We start from the raw sequence: 17,817 nt of genomic DNA, 5'->3' as shown, positions 1-17,817 counted from the left end.
CACAATAATTGGTGATAAAGCAGTTGATTTAAAATAATTATTTTACAAACAAGAGTATTTCATTAACATTCCCCCCCCAAATATTTGTGGTCATAATATAAAGTCTGATTAGTTACTGAGACAAAATATCTGCTATATAAATATTCACCTGGTGATAGACTGTGATCCATCCATCTCACAAGATGTCAGACTGTAGATGAGTTAATTAACTCTTGAGATCTAGAATAATCCTTCTGTGATGGGAAAGTCAAAGTGTTTTCAAAACATCAAGTGCATGATGGAAACAGGGACCTTGAAGAGTGCTGCAAATAAATGCAAATGTCATGTGCTTTTCAGTTAATTTCAGTTAATGTTGGTAGCTACTCAGCTGGTATATTATGTTTTTTGGATTATGAGAAAGTAAGATATTACATTACTTAATGGAATAAACACTAAATATATCTAAATATATGCAGCTTAATTAGAAACTGCATTTCATTTATATTATGGTAGAATTAATTTGAAAATGGAATCCCATTCACTGCTTATCATATTGTAGTTTTATACTTAGTATTAAAATAATAATAGTAATATTAAGAATAGCTAATATTTATTGACTTCTTGTTTTATAACACACACACACCTCTCCACACATATTCATTGACACAATGACCATATGAGGCAAGTAGTGCTGTTTCCCCATTTCACAGGTGAAAAAATTGAAACGGGAATATTAAATAGCTTGATAAGAACAACAACAGCAAAATAGTCCTCACCGTAATTAGGAAAAACCTATAGGCAGCTACAACAGAATAAAAAGAAAAGAGGTTAAAATAAGCTAATGTCAGAAATCTGACCATTGAATTGCAAGACCACAATAGGTTTTCATCTACAGCAAAGACGACTATCAGAGCTACAAATGGGAAACTGGACATTGGGCTTGAATTAAGGAAGACATGAAATTGAAAATCCCACAGTAAGCCAGGAAACCCAAAAAGAGGTGTGTGGTTAATAGAACCACATGATCTGAACAGAAGCAAATACAAATCTTTGCAGAAGGAAAGAAATCCCAATTTAGGCCATTGTGATTTTTGAAAATTAAACCAACATGATCTAAAATTAAATATATTTACATATGTAAGAAAACAAGCTTTCATAATTAAGGGTAATTCAATAAACAATTGACTTTGAGCTTTAAAGTTCTAAAACATTAGAATTTGTCAGATATATCCTGTCAACTTACTATATATAATAGAAAACCTGAACAGCGACACTTGAAAAGCAGTATCAATTTTACAAATTAAATGCAAATTGATTGTTAAAATTTTTTAAAGTTTAGTACATGCAGTGAATGGGATCAGGCATAAATAAAGAGAATTGGTCAACTATAAAAATAATCATAAGAAATATGCAATGGTAGCACAGAGAAAAAAGAGATTAAAATATAATAGAGACATTAAGAAAGAAAAAGGATACCATAAGATCTACTTAATTTAATTAGTGAAGAGAATAAAGAGTATGGAAGTGAGTAAATATATAAAAGAGGCAATGGCTGATAAATTTAATAGAATTAAGAAATCATAAATTTACACAAATTGGAGGCACAACATATATCAAGATGAGAACTCTAAACAGACTGATAAAACATATGTGTTGTGGTCCCTAGAGCACCACTAGAACATATGGGAAGAGATTGACAAAAAGCCCATAAAAAATTTAAATGATATTTTAAAAAACATTATTAACCTACAAGAAATTAGGAAAGGATATACAAGGGGTGGCAAGGACAAACAGAAAAAAACATAAGAAATGATAACCCTAAATCCAACCATACTAATAGTTACATTAAATATGAATGCTATCACACCAATTAAAAGACAGAGATTGTTAGGTCACTTGAATAGCAAGTCCTAATTATATGCCATCCACAAAAAGCATATGATAAATATAAAGACACAGGAAAGTTGAAAGTAAGTGAAGGGAAATAGATGTATTATATGTTTATTGTTTACAGTAAAAATAAGAACGCTGACTTGATTATTTCATGTTAGGCAAAGTAGACTTTAAGACCATGAGTATTACCAGAGAAAGATGGACATTTAAATTTGATAAAAGAGTCAATTCACCCTAGAGACATAAACATCTATGTGCTTAAAACAGTTTTAAGCCCCCACTTAAAACCTCCTGTGAGGGGGTGGAGAGAGAGAGAGGGAGAACAAGAAGCAGCAAACTTGACAAAAATAAAGGGGAAAAAGGAAAAAGAAAACCCGTAAGTACAGATTTAACTCTCTTCTCAGTAACTGATAGAACATCTAGGCCAAAAATACTATTAAGTGTATAGAGAATTTGAACAAAATTATCAATTACCTTGACCTAATAGACATCTATAGAACATTACATATAGGAACTACAGAATCACACTATTTTTCAAGGGAACATTCTACAATATGTACTATATGCTGGACTATAAAATACATCTCAATAAATTTCAAGATGTAAATCCTGTAGAGTTTGTTTTCTGTCCATAAAGTATTTAGGTTAGAAATCAGTAACAATTAGACAAGTGCCAAATATTTGGAAATAAAATTACACACTTCTCAGTAACTCATTGGTCAAAGAAGTACATGAGAAGTTAGAAAATCTTTGAAATGAACAATTGTGAATTTACAATATATCCAAACTTGTGGGATACAGATAAAGAGGAAATGATTTTAGGTTTGCATATTTATTTAAGAAATAAAGAAAAGTTGTTTTCAAATCAGTGATCTACATTTGTACCTCAAGAACCTAGAAGAGGATGAGCAAACAAAACCCAAAGTAAGTAGAGATAAGTAGATAAGCACGATAAGAGCAGAAATTAGAGAAATGGAAGATAAGCAATAAAAGAAAATAAAGCCAAAAACTGGGATAAAACTGATATACTCCCTATAAGAATGATCAAGAAAAAAAGACAGCATATACAAATGTCCCAAATCAGGAAGGAAAGAAAGGATATAGTTACAGATCTTACACATATTCAAAGGATAATGTCATAAACTTATGACAAGTTAGATGAAATGGACAAATTCCATGTAAAATACAATTAAGAAAGCATCTATTATCTCAAAAGTCCATATTAAAGATACAGTCACCATATATTGTTGAAAATGTTCAATCCATCAGAAAAACTATCACACTAAACCTACATGCACCTAGAAAATAACCTTAGACATAGATCAAACATTTATAAAACTATAGTGAGAAACATTCATCATAGTAAGAAATTTCAACAAATATTTTTTAATTATTGATAGAGAAGCAAACAGCAAGTTAGTAGCAATTCATAAAATGTATAACCTGAAATGCTTATAATTAAAAAGAAGAATGGCTGGACATTAAAGACATAAAGGATCAAATTTTAAAGGTTTAGGCAAGAACAATTGAATGAACTCAAAAATAATTTGTATACACAAGGGTAGAAATTAATAAATAAAAAAAGCACATATATATTTCTGACAGTAGATAGAGTCAGAAAAGCAGATCTTTGGTTTTTTTTTTTTTTTTTTGAAAGACAAAAACAATTATTGGTAGAACCAATCTGATAAAAAAAGAAGGCATAAATAAATAATATGAAGAATGAAAATAGACAGCATTCTACAAATCTAGCAAAAATTTTAAGACTTAAAAATACATGGATAACCAATTGTATACGTGCCAACCTATATGAAAAGCATAGATGAAATGGGCACATTCCTAGGAAAATTTACTGTCCCAAAACTTTCTAAATCAACTCAAGAAAAAAAATAGAAAGCATTAATAATCTTATAATAAAGAAATGAGGCAAGTTTCTTCCTCTGTAAACTATCACTGTAACAGCTACACTTGTGTGTTTACTCTGTGGTAGGTAGTGTTCTAAACATTTTTATCTGCTTCATCTAAGTCAGTGCTCACAACAATCCTGTGAAGGTAGGTGATATTTTTATGTCCATTTTTATAAATAAGTAAATGAATTCAGCAGAAGTAATTAATTCTAGGACTATATGGTTAACAAGTATTTTTAAAACACTCTTAACTCCTGCTTTCTTAACTCTAGGCTATATGGTGACTCTTTTATAGGGCTGCTGCTCTCGTTAATTAGAAAACTATAAAGGCATTTGGGACAGTGCCTGCCACATTATGAAACCCTCAGTAAATGTAAGCTAATCTAGTAGCCTTTTGCAAACTGAACAGCTATACCACTAACTCACTGCTGTCCTTTTATCTCTTTCTCTGATTCAAAAAATTGTTTGGAGAGGCAGAGTCTCACATGGCCAGATAAATATACCCATTTGTAATGCTCTCACATAGGATAACTGATTGGTATAGTTTTTAATACTGGCATTGATTTTCAATCTTGTTAGAATTTTCATCAGCCGCAAAGAGGCTCCAGCTAGCTAGGTTCCTGGACATTTCATTTTTATTTATGAACTGCCAGTTGTTCAGCAGAACCTTTTGTTGTGGCTGCTTTTGGGTTTTCCAAATTGGGCTTTGTTCAGGTTGGAAAGGGAAAATGCCACCACATCAGAGGAGAATGCCACATTTATCTTTCTCTTTGAAAGTTATAGAGCTTATAAGAAAACCTAGGAAATTGGAAATTCTCCTGTCTTCTCTAGCTATTTTAGTATTTTCTTGATTTAGAATGTGTTTATTTACATTGGAATGGTTCTACTTACAAATTGTAAAAGTTTTGACACATCAGGCATGCATATAGATTAAAATAATTAGTCTAAAAGTTTAGGAACATCGAATATTTACATTTTGTATGTCACACATAAGAGAAAATTATGATTTTTAAAATGTATTTTTGAAATATAAGTATTTGACTTAAGTTTTTATGAATAATAATGCATGTACACCTACTCTGTTGTTTTAAGCCAGGGATTTTTGGTGAACAGTTTTATCAACATTTGGGAAAATATCTGAATATGTAAAAACAGATGAACTTTAAAAGGGCATTAAGAGAGAGTTTATGTGGAGAAATTTAGTATATGCAAGCATAAAACATTAGAATTCATAAGGATTTCCTTCAGTGGCTTTCAAAATTGTAATCATTGCATATACAAATATTTTTTATATTTGTACAAAAACAATGTTTTAGATAATGTTGGTAATTGTTTTGGACTGATTACTTTGTATAGCTCACACAAATCTATAATTGCTCAATATTTAAATATAAGATATATTAAATGGGAGGGACCAATTTGGCATTGCATTTTAATTAATCAAACAGAAATAAAATTACATTTTATCACTTATAATTGCCGTATTTTTCTTGATAACATTCTATTTGGCAAAAGATTAAGGTATCAGTTCAAATTACTATGATAAAAAGAACTGTAATATTATAATTTCTGTCTTTATCTTAAATACCTGTTAGAAAAATTTGGACTCCATATTCATTCCTGACTTTAAAATGTAGGCTCTAACATTTGCTCAAGAAAAATGACCCATGTTTGTTTACAAGAGATTCTCTTTGTTTTAGTATAAATGATCCTAGAAAAAGGCCACTTAGAAAAGGAATTAATGTTTAAAAGAACCAATATTGCACATTAAATACTAAAAATAATTTATTGCAACTTTATCTTTTAAAAAAATCCTGATTATCAAGATTACATTTTAGTTTATGTTTAACACTATGTACCATTTCATATATGCATATTTTTTCAAAAGGATAAAAAAATAACAACTTTGGGCTGGGGTATAATGTACATTTTATGACAAAATTGTGTGATTATAGGCTTACATTTTGCAGCATAATCATAGAGGGTCACTTTTTGCAAAAATTATTTGATGGGTTCATTAATTTTCCTAAGTGCTTCTCATTAACCTTTTATTTAAATAATTATCATTCCTCATTCAAGTTGAGATTTTCCTAGCACATGGTATGACCAGTGATATATTCTTTTTTTTTTCCTGTTTCCTGGCTAATTTTAGTATCAAGGTTATGAAACTCTGTATCTTATTTAAGTCTTCTGTTTTAGTAGACCTCTTCTGACATGGCACCACTGGAAAAAAGTGGGGCAGTGTGACTTGCATGCTGGATGAAGGTGGAAGTCCACTTGGGCTCCACTGACAAGTGGGAGCAGTGGGGCGAGGGTGGGGTGACAGAGGATTGATTGCTCCATTGCTGCTGGGTGGAGGTGGGTTTTCAGACTCTTCAATAGGCCTCGGCAGATCCCAACCTGGCTGAAAGAGAGAGGAGCGCTTCCTTACAGTTCCCCAGAAGTCCTCTTCTGACAGTGGTGGTGAAGTTGTATTTAACATCCAGCCTCCTCTGACACAAGCACGGAGAGGGAGGGGCAGTGATAGAGGTCCAGGATCCCCTTGTGGCCTCCACTCACAACATGGTGTGGGAGGCAGGAAAGCTCTGGCTCACTACTTGATCTTTTTTGATTTTATCCTGGTGTGTTTGTGGAGGTGTAGGGGTAGGAACTCTTGTTAGAGCAGGATGTACTTTGGGCTTATTTTGTCTGTTGGTATTTCCAATTTGCAAGTTTCTCTAGCACCAGATCTGGAATGCATGAAGCAAAAATAAAACCCAGGGAACTCACTACCATGTAGTTCTCAGGTTCCAGGACCCTAATAGGTTTGCTGCCTCCTCTCCCATTTTCAGAATCTTCTTATGTGGTTTTTCTTATATGTAATGTTCAGGGTTTTTAGCTGTACTTAGTGGGAGGAGTAGAGAGAAGTGGCTAGAACCAGAAGTCAATCAAAATATCTTTTGAAGTTCCCATGATTATGGCAACAACCATTTCTACTTTCTTTTGTTAACTGGCTTAATTCTGTTAGATCTTCATAATTTTGTGGCCTCATGTGATCCTAGTGCTTTTTGCACATCACTTTTCTTGACTTTATAAAAATCTGCATCTTCATAAGCTTTACAGTGTAATCTGAGATTGGCACCATATTACTTTCTGCTATCAGCAAGTAATTGATGAAGTTGACATTGATCCAGTGGTTGATATGAGAAGAGACACTAGTAGTAAGTAGCTACCGATGGGTGGGGATTAATTTTATAAGTGGTCATTAGTGACTATTTTCAAGTTATAACAATTTTTACTTCCTTGTATAAAATATTTTATCTTAAATTTAGGGGACTTGGGTAGTAAACATTTAGATAATGAAAGTTTTCTGTATTGCACTCTCTCTTTACTACTGTTAACTTTTATCTTCTTGCCCTCATAGTAGAAAATCTGTTCAAGTGCTGACATTTTCAGTGCTATTTGTATATCCTGGTAATACCATGACATGATAATTCTGACTTAACTACATATGCACTTCTCCTAGTTAAAGGTTATTTCAAAGTGTGAGAAGTTGGTAAAAACTTAGAAAATAAAGCCATGATCACAATTCATGGACATATCTTTCCTTAGAATTGCATCCTGAATAGAATTAGTGAGTCAAAGGATGATCTTGATATCTATTGCAAAATTTCTATAAAAAAGTTATGGAGAAGATCTGGATTATGCACTGGAGTTATGATCAAGGAAAAGACAACTTAAAGATTTATTAAAGAGTTGTTTTCAAAGACTTGTGTTTACCCATCCTGGTCATCTAACAGTTTTTAGACACTAACATTCTTTTCCAACCTTAAATTATACTAAAATCATATGATGTAAATATTATAGATTTTGTGTAATCATTTATCTATAAAAATATTGACTTTGGCCTTGATAACATAATATGGGGCCACAGTAGGTGACTTATTGGCAACATCCATAAAACACATACCTGAAATGAAATGAGTTTGGCACATCATCCACATTCACTTTCATCAACGATAGGGAAGTTGGAGGCAGATAGAGGATAAGTATTAATAATAAATTTCTGGCCAGGCGCGGTGGCTCACGCCTGTAATCCTAGCACTCTGGGAGGCCGAGGCCGGTGGATCGCTCGAGGTCAGGAGTTCGAGACCAGCCTGAGCAAGAGCGAGACCCCATCTCTACTAAAAATAGAAAGAAATTATATGGCCAACTAAAAATATATAGAGAAAAAATTAGCCGGGCATGGTGGTGCATGTCTGTAGTCCCAGCCACTCGGGAGGCTGAGGCAGTAGGATCGCTTAAGCCCAGGAGTTTGAGATTGCTGTGAGCTAGGGTGACTCCACGGCACTCACTCTAGCCCGGGCAACAAAGTAAGACTCTGTCTCAAAAAAAAAAAAATAATAATAATAATAATAAATTTTTGTTCCTTGAATACTAAAATATTGTGCCTCCTCTTTATCTTTCTGCAAGATAGTAAAGAAGGAATGAAGTGTTGACTGCTTTCCTCTAGAAATCTTAGCTTGGAGAATCACACAATGACTAGTGTCTCTCTTCCATTCAAAGCTGCCATGGAGTTTAATAAAGACATAATTATACAAGATGAATTAGAGCAAAGTCAGTCTTCCATCAAAGAGCAAAGTAAGTGCAAAACAATAAGTTGACCTTGTATTAAAAATTCCCCTGTATTATTTTAATATGCTGAGCAGAAGTGTATATATAACATGGGGCTTCATGCTGCGAGATAAACTACATGGAAAATGATGTCAGAAATCAATTCAGATAGAGGACTGTTTGGGAAAACTGGGTATGGTGCAAGCAAACTGAGAAGGGTATGATAGCTTCTCAGTGGGGTGAACTCCCAGTCCCTCAAAGTATTCACCCCACCCCAGATGAACATCTGGTGAAAAAGCTGTGAAAGCGTGAAGGGTTGGATCACTAGATGACCTTTTATGGCTCCCTGTCCTTCTCCTATGCAGTATTTACCACTGTATAGATTGTACCTTGTTTATGTGATTCTTTGATTAATGTCTTTCTCCCGATTAGATTGTAAATGTCATGGACTACATTTTTATAATGCTCACTGTTATATCCCCAATGCCTAGCACAGCACTAGGAACGATAAATATCTGTTGAATGATTTAACATATGATGGACCAGTTTTTTTTCCTTTCTTCTGTGTATATAGCTCACCAGCTTCATATGTTAAGCCATCAAACCTGGGAAAGGCTTGGTCCAAAACCTGTCCCAGGTACTGAGATTGAGTTTCCTATTCTTTGAGTTAGTAGAGGACAGAAAGACACCAAACTAGGAATGGTGGGGAAAAGGTGGCATTGGGGAGGGATGATCCTTTTGGAAGAGGAAGATGAGTTTCAAAGATAACTTTTTGAGAAATCAATTTTGATTTTAAAGGAAAATCTTTTTTTTAATATATGATCCAATGTGAACTTACTGATTTACCTTTTCCTGGTGTATTCAGTACAGTACTTTCCATGTCCTTTACAACGCTGCTTCTTTGTGGATTGGGTGCTTATACGTTTGAATTTGAAACTCTTGACGTGCACTCCTCCTTCTCTAACATTTGTGTTACTTTTACAATGTATACAAATTTTACCTTATACAAATTTTACAATGTATACAAATATTATTACATAAAAATAATATTCTTACTTCTTATAGGTAAGTAAATTTGTTAACCAAAGAATGGGTACATATTTATTCCATGGCGTCCCAGGGCCCACACAGGCTGCTGTGAACACTGAGGGTCCTTTCCTCACTCAGCAGCTGCTTCTGCCCTGAGGAGATCTTCAAAGCTGGTTCTAGATAGTGAGACATAGGAAAACCATGAGGAACATCGCCTTCATACATACCCACTCCATTTTAAATGGGATTATATAGCTAAACATGCTCACACGTGGAATAAAAACGTCTGTGTTTTAGTTTGGGTTATTTTCATTTATTGAGGCAAAATGAAGTACCATATTTCATGACTCTGCCCAGAAAGAACTTGAACTCTAAAGACAAGATGGAAGAATACTAATATAAAATGACATTTTCCAATTAAGAATAAGAAAAGCAACAATAGAGAGAAAGGTCTTGTATATATGTATATATATGAGCTCAGTACCTTCATTTTTATAGACTACCGAGACTGAAATATACATTTATTATACAATTATGAGACAATATCTAATTACAAGGTGCAAACTGGAATAGGGTACACCAGGCAGGGAATCTCAGACAGCATGACAAACTGTGCCCAGGGAGTAAACAGCAACCCTTAGCACAGTGCTGATGGCAGAGGGGACTTCCCTCTTCACTGCACAGGTAGTGGGTAATCACCCCCTGCTCACGGGAATCTGTGCTCGGGTGAGCTCTCCAGTGAATAAGTTTCACTGTGAAGAGATGATTATGTATAGAATCGGGTTTGATGCCATTTACACAGCCAAATTAGGCTGTGGAAGTTCAACGTGCAGTGAAGACAGGGAAGTAAAAACTCAGAATAAAAAGGCATCTGTCTATTACAAATTAAAGTCACACTAGGTTAATATAAACAGTTTGGTGCTTTTTAAAGCAAAAGCTGGAAAATGATACCATGTATGTAAACTATCATAGAGTGTCAAGTTACATCAAGAGTTTGGAGACATGAGTGGTAGAGAATGGCCGTAATGTAATAAATATTCTTAGAGTGAGCAAATGCCTGGCTTTGGTATTTGCTCCACTCTTCGTAGCATAGAAGTGCATTTCTTCACTGCTTTTCATTGCCGTAAATTGCTTAAAGACAAAAGAAATCTGCTTTACATGTCAATAATTAGAGTGGACATCATGATTCCACCTATTTTGCATTGAAAGCTTAAAATTTCCCTGAAGAATCGGAATAGTTAAGGACACACATAAATAAACTGCGCAAAAATGCTGCCAGGTTCTCTCTTGATTGAGCCTGCTTGACGCTGTGGAAAGATCACAGGCTTGGGGTCTGCAGATGGAGAGGTGAATTCTGCCCAGCTAGGACATGGGACAGCCACTTGCCCAGCTATGACATGGGACACAATATCTAACCTCTCTTTGTAAAGTGGTAATATCAACACCCAAACGGCTGGGCTATTATGAAATTTAAATGACATAAAGCCTATGAAGTGCCTGTCCCAATGCCCCATACATGGTAAAATAAGTGTTCACTGAATGCCTATTCTCTTTGCTTCCCATCCAACCATGAGTCCACCTCTACACGTCCCCATGTGCACACGTTTACTTATCATAGGTGAAGACTACTTGTGGTTTTAATTTGTGTTAGCAGAGATTATTTGACATCATTTAGAGACAAAAGAACTAGTTCTTCATCCCTAGGATGCCGATTTCAGTAACACATTACATATGCAGTCATGCTCAGCATAACAATGTTTTTGTCAAGGACAGAAGGCATATATAAGTGGTCTTGTAAAATTATAATACCATATTTTTACTGTACCTGTTATATGTTCAGGTACATGAATACTTACCATTGTGTCACAGTGGCCTGCAATGTTCAGTACAATAGCATGCTGTACGGGTTTCTAACCTAGGAGCAGCAGTCTGTACCACACAGCCTAGTTGCATAGCAGGCTATGCCATCTAGGTTTGTGTAAGTGCACCCTATGATGCTCACACAATGAACATCACCTAATATTTCCCAAAAGATGTCTCCCCCCTCGTTAAATGATGCATGACTGCATTCATTTTTAAAAAACAGTTCGTCAAATATTATCATAGGAGGCACACAATGATCCCAAGAGAAATTTAAGAGATTAATACCCAGATTTTACAGATGAGAAAACTGGGGCTTTCAGAGTTGAGAGACTTGCCTCAAATGAGGCTGTTACCAGTGGAAAGCTTGGGTGGGCACCCAGGTCTTCTAGCTGCCACTCATATTTATTAGAGGGTTAAGGTGGAGTGACATGAACACAGACTTTGTAGGGATCAGATCCAGGTTTTGCTACCATCAGGATGCTTGACCTCGGGTAAATCACATAAATTCTCTGGCCCTCACTTTCCTCATCTATAAAATGAGTACAATAATATTATCATTTTCATAAAGTTGCAAAATATTTTAAAATGTAAAATAAAAGTTGCAGAATCAAAGATGCCCAAGTAAGTGCTTGGTATATTTTAGCTATTTTGATAAGTTCAGGGTTTTTTCAGATACATGGTGCTACCTACACAACCGTGTCAGAATGCCTAAAAATCTCTGAAATAAAATCTGAGCATTGTGTTCTGGGACTGATACTTACTTTCTTTTTCTTTGTTTGTTTTCCAAAGAATACTCTTATCCCCCCCAAGACCTGTTTCTGTACGCCACGGGGTGTTTGATATATTCGTCAGAAGGGGAGAGCGTGCACTTTTTTGTGTGAATAAATTTTGACTTTATAATGCATGTCACAAGTTGTAACCAGCGTCCCTGTCACTGTCGCCCTAGGAACCAACTTCACCCTTGCGGAACTGGGCATCTGTGAGCCCTCCCCACACCGGAGTGGCTACTGCTCCGACATGGGGATCCTGCACCAGGGCTACTCCCTGAGCACAGGGTCCGACGCCGACTCGGACACCGAGGGAGGGATGTCCCCAGAGCACGCCATCAGACTGTGGGGGAGAGGGATAAAGTCCAGGCGCAGTTCCGGCCTGTCCAGTCGTGAAAACTCGGCCCTCACCCTGACTGACTCCGACAACGAAAACAAGTCAGACGATGAGAACGGTAGGCCTGCTTCTCAAATATCTTTCCACGTTCTGCCCACTCTTCTGCCTGGGGCTTGGGATGCTTTTGTTTTTTTTTAATAACGAGGTGTCATAAGACCGTTCATTTTCTTTTAAATCGACCTTGTCTACCTAGTGTGAGCTGGGGGAAAATCAACCAGCTACCCTCAGGTACACCAGAAATGAGAAGAGAATTTTAAAATCACCTTTTGATGATAACACAGTATTCAGGTAGAGTCAGTGGGTCTGATTAGCAAATAAATTACATTGCAAAAGAAGCAGCTTGATAAACTATGACCCACATCTAGAAAGTGTCCTCTCTGTGCAAGTTTCTAGGTCTTTGTATTGATTTCCCCTTCCCAGGAAATGGCAACCTAGGTTATTTTTTTTCATGACGATCTCTTAAGAATCCTACCTTATCTTAGACTTTCATTTCCAGGCGGCAATGCCTCATATCCGTATTGAAGATCAAACTTGGAACAGATGCTCTGGAGTTTAATAATGACAAATAGGGAGAGACTTGTCTTCAAAAAAGTATTCTCTTATATGTTTGCGTTTCCCCTTGGCACCTACGTAGGTTAATGGTTTCCCGCATCTTCTATCACAAATCGGTACTGCCTATCCATCAGCTTTCTGGGTGGCTTTTAATGAAACTTTGAAAATTAAATCCTTCCAATCATTAAGCAGTAAATATGGGGAAGCCTAAACAAGTCATTAAAGAGATAAGGTGCTTATTTGTGGATTTCTGAGCAACTCAGAACTATGTTGAGTCAGAAACCTTTTTTAAAAATTTTTTTAAAAGATAAATTGCATTAGGTTACAGCTCATTTATGAAGAAAACATCAAATGCTGTGTGGTTTGTCATGAATAGATTGCATGTTTGCTAAAAGAATTACCATCACCATTAAAATGTTTACAAATAGATCAGTTTAGAATGTTTATATAAAATATTATAAACTTCTGCCAGAGCAGCTTTACGTATTTTCTTTCATTTAAAAAAGAAAAAGAAATTTGCCGGCAGACAGCTTGTTGTGAATGCAAAAGCACAGCTAAATATCATTTAAGCTCAAAACTGTGTTGGAAATGCATTATTTCCTGGGTAAGTCGCATATATTCAAAAAGATGTCACTTTTTTGGATTTAAATTTATGTTTAATTCTGAAATAATTTATTCTACAGTGGGGACAAGGGGATGGATGGATCTTATGCCTCCATTCATGTAGCTAATCAAGGTGTACTCTTAAGGAAAAATCTGCACTTGACTCCTTTTGAATTTTAACAAAATTCTGACACTTGGCACATTCAACACTCTAACATCCTTATTTGATAGGAAATTACTTTTAGAAGTTTCCATAAAAGCATACATTGAATCCATTTACTGATGTCCTTTTTCAACTTCGGTGTGTGTCAGATACTGTTGAAACGGAGGCAGTTTGATTGCATAACAAATAAAATCACATGTAACCCAAGAATTTACAGCAAATTTTAAACAAGGTCTTTTAGTAAATCTCTCATGGTTGGTATTCTCACGTCTATACAGGGAACCATCTAACAGGGTTATTTATACATTATAGATCTGCACCCTCTCCTTTTTGAGTTATATACATGTTAAAAACTCAGTTCATAAGGGGAGATTTCCAGGGAAGCCAAGGAAGTAAAAAATACTTGCCTTGAATTTACCCAGAATTATAATAGATGGGAAAATTTTATAATTAATCATGTTTGGTAGACCAATGGTAGTCTCTTTTTTCTAGTATTATTTGAAACATTATATTTGAACAATTTTCGCTTTGTGGGAGTCTGTGTAAATCCCTGCGTTCTTATGAGAAATAAACCCTTAGATACAGCATCCTGATTTTTTCCTATAATGCTAGTTCAAATGCAGTCAGAATTGCGTAAGGAGAAATGTGCTTAGAAGCACTAAGCAACTCCGTATGTGAGTGTGTCTTATAAATCGCAAAGGAGGTACTGAAGCCAGAGTTTAAGCTAGGTAAGAGATGGTTATTTGAAAATGTACAGGTAGAATGTCTTTCCTTTTCTCTTTTTTAAAATTGTTCAATATTTCACATATTCAAAAGATGTACATAATGCATATCCTGTTTGTGTTTTTGGCCAGAAATAAAAATAAGAAATTTTACACATCACATCATAAACTCTTTAAGAAAATAAAAAGTGAGGTGCAAGCAACTCTGCAGGCAGAGGTGTTAACTTCAGTAAACTTCTTGCTCTTTCTCTCTGACAAATTCTGTTTAGCTCACAAAGAAATCAATGCTTTTTCACATCACTGATTTTATGAAGTTTGGGAATGTATTATCATATAGATTGACAGTTGCCCCACTGGTTCCACACCACAGCGTGGACACTTACAAAGCCATCATTAATTTCTCACACTTGTACCCAGCCATGGCTTCCTCCATAATAAACACTGTGTCTTTCAAAACCAAATCAATAACCTTTTAGGTATGCCTCTCTTGAAGAGGAAGTAACAAGAATCTATACTTTGAGAAAGGAGCTCTCCAATTCAATTTTAGATTTTAAAGATACATGATTATAAAATGAATCTTTTTTTGTGGGATTCCATATGTTTTTATTTCATCTTTATGGTGGGATTTTGGGGGTGCATGGATTTTTCACAGTGTTTATTTAAAATCTCCCTTAAAAAATTCTGAATGTGATTTTGCTAAGCATAGTTAGCAAGTGAAGACAGATCTCAGCAACCAACTTTCCTTTCTATAGTCTGAAGCATGTATCCAGCCTTCAAAATCATGTTATAAAATCCCTGACTCTGCCAACAGCTCTTTCTAGATCAATGTTGATTGGGCTTCCTACATGCCGCTGTGACAAAAACAACCCACTAAGTAACTTGAACATCCTATCACACCGAACACACAGAGGAACTTGTCTTTTTAAATTTTTAAAAAAATTTTTTGCAGCATAGACACTTCAGAGTTATTACCACTCACAGTTCTGCATCTTACACTCCCTGTATGTCCACTAAATTAACATTGTGCTGGCCTCGGCTGGGTTGCTTTACATGTATAAAACTCTCAGGTTCAAGTTATCTTACCAGGTGCTTTAACTCTATCTTAATGGCTTGGCTAGAAATGGCAATGAGAGTTGAGAACAACTAGGCCAACATTTTGCTGCCATGTAATTTGACTACATCTATAGAAAGGGCTTTCCCAGGGACTTTAAATTAGAATCCATACCTTTCTTCAGTAATAAATGTCTCATTTAAAATATATCCTCTCTGAGGCTCTTTGTATCACCTGAGTTATGGAGAAAATGGGATAGTCACTAATACACAAGAATAACTAATTGTCTCCGTATAGATACGAAGTAGCACAAACTATAAAAATCTCGTCTGTGTACTCTTGACTCCCTTAGGCAGTTTCTTCACCCTGGGGACTTAAAAATATCCTGGAGAATTTTTATTTTTTCCCAGAATAATTCTAGTTTCAGTTATTTTATTAGAAATCCAGAAAGAAAGGGGAAAAAAAAAGACAAAATAAGCTTGGCCAGGGGATAAGAAGCCAGAAATTACAGAAAAACTAAATCCGGTATTGGTTAAAACTATAAGAAAATTATTTTTCCCCTCCCCACTCCATTTCCACCCAAAGTAAATAAGGACAATGTTCATTTTCATCTGTTGTCATTTGGGAAATTTACAATCCTCATAATGTACTTTGAGGTTGAAATATAAATGTTGGGTTAATTCCATTGCATTTCACAAAATGCATTTATAAAACAAGCTGGCTCTGGGCACATAATGGATTTGTGTAAAGTGTATTTGTGGAACACAAATTCTATTAGATTGTGAGTCCTTTTGGCAGAGGTCTGTAGTGTATCTGTGTCCTCAGCAGAGTTTCAGCATACCCAGGTATTCACTGCCTGTTAACTGAAACATGAGGAATGAACCCAGAGGGAAGGAAGGAGTTTCCTTAGTACCAGGGACAAAGTCTGTAGACTGCTACTGCCAACCAAGCTGCATTAATTTGTAATATGAGGACAGTTTCTTAAGTCTGCCTCCTTTCTCTTCAAAAAGCAGCTCTTCAATAAATTGAGCATTAGAGCGTCTCTTAGGTAAACCCATACAAGACCTGCTAGTGAATTTCTGTTTCTGCCCCACTTTATTTCTCTTACATACTCTTAAATTTATTTTGTGTTTTATAATCCACTCTACTCCTTTCTTATACTTCATCCCACACCTAAAAATTATAGAGAATGGCTGGAACAGACATAAAAAGTTACTATTGGCCACAGACATAGCCAAGGACTCATAATTTCGCCGTTAAGAAAAGAAAAAAAAAATCAGGATTAAGAATAGTAAAAGAGTGTAGATACACAAAGCATACATTCATATTGGACTGTACTTTTGGTACTGATACAGAATGATTTCTTTCCCTGCCAAATCTTACGGAAAGACTTTCTATGAAACCTAAAGAAACTATTGTCTCAATTCCTTAAAAACAAAACAACACACACACACGTGCACACACACACACACACACACAAAAAGAAACAGAACAAATTGTCAAGCCATTTTGATGACAATTATTTCAAATTGTGTTTTTCAGCTTTATTTTTTTATGCTTGCAAATTTGAAAGAGTAACATTTATAAAGAAGAGTGTGAAATGAGCTATCATGGATTGAAAAAAATAAAGGACATAGGAACGAATTGTCATAGGTTCTTAGTCTAGTCTATTCCTAAATGAAAAGACGATCTCATTTTAATATATCTGATTCAATTCTCTAAAAATCCAGGTATCAAAGGCTATAGAGACACCTTATTTTTAAAAAGTTTATTAATGGGAGTCAAATATAAGATTGCCACAATGCTAAAACACAGCTGATAATAAATAATACAGAACCAGAGACAAAATTTAGGAATATCACATTGTCACATGGCATGATACATAAACTAGAGGTGAAAGGATTGATGTTTGCAAATGGACCTGTACAATACTTTAGAGGTTTAGGGTTTTGGCAAATTAAGCAACGCTCACATTACTTTAAAGTAGAACAAAGTACTTGGAGGAGGGGAAGAGTATGTGCCTTATTGCAGTATTGCACGTTCCAGATTATAAACTTTAGTGGTATGGTCTTTAGTTATTTATATATTTCCTTCTTTCCTGTGGTGGTTTCTTTCATGTTTGTTAATGCTCCCAGGAGCTATCAAGTAATGGCTCCATCCAATAAATACAATAAATAAAATGAAGCACTAAGCCTTACTTTTGGCAAGGGCAGCCTGATTATTACATGTGTAATCTCTAGGCCTTCGGGGAGACATTGGGCTTGGTGGATAATCATTTGGTTTTAAGCTGCTGAGTTC

The 17,817-nt window shown here is 35.3% G+C and overlaps 1 protein-coding gene across 8 annotated transcripts in view; it reads left to right on the top strand.

The window, feature by feature from the left end:
- The window catches only part of TENM2 (teneurin transmembrane protein 2), a 1,169,384-nt gene that overhangs the window by 362,811 nt on the left and 788,756 nt on the right, over positions 1-17,817 (top strand). For 5 of the 8 annotated variants that reach the window (XM_069483866.1, XM_069483867.1, XM_069483868.1 and 2 more), the window contains one exon: positions 12,211-12,486. The exons of 2 other annotated variants lie outside the window; for them this stretch is intronic. In XM_069483866.1, the coding sequence (XP_069339967.1) occupies positions 12,211-12,486 (276 nt within the window). Of the gene's footprint in view, positions 1-12,210; positions 12,487-12,793; positions 12,797-17,817 lie in introns of all 8 variants that reach the window. One more of the 8 variants, XM_069483871.1, reaches the window with a different exon arrangement.

The sequence above is a fragment of the Eulemur rufifrons genome, chromosome 10 (genome assembly GCF_041146395.1).
Source record: "Eulemur rufifrons isolate Redbay chromosome 10, OSU_ERuf_1, whole genome shotgun sequence".
Classification (NCBI taxonomy): domain Eukaryota; kingdom Metazoa; phylum Chordata; class Mammalia; order Primates; family Lemuridae; genus Eulemur; species Eulemur rufifrons.
The sequence above is the reverse complement of the archived record's forward strand: the minus strand, read 5'-3'. Positions and strand labels throughout refer to the sequence as shown.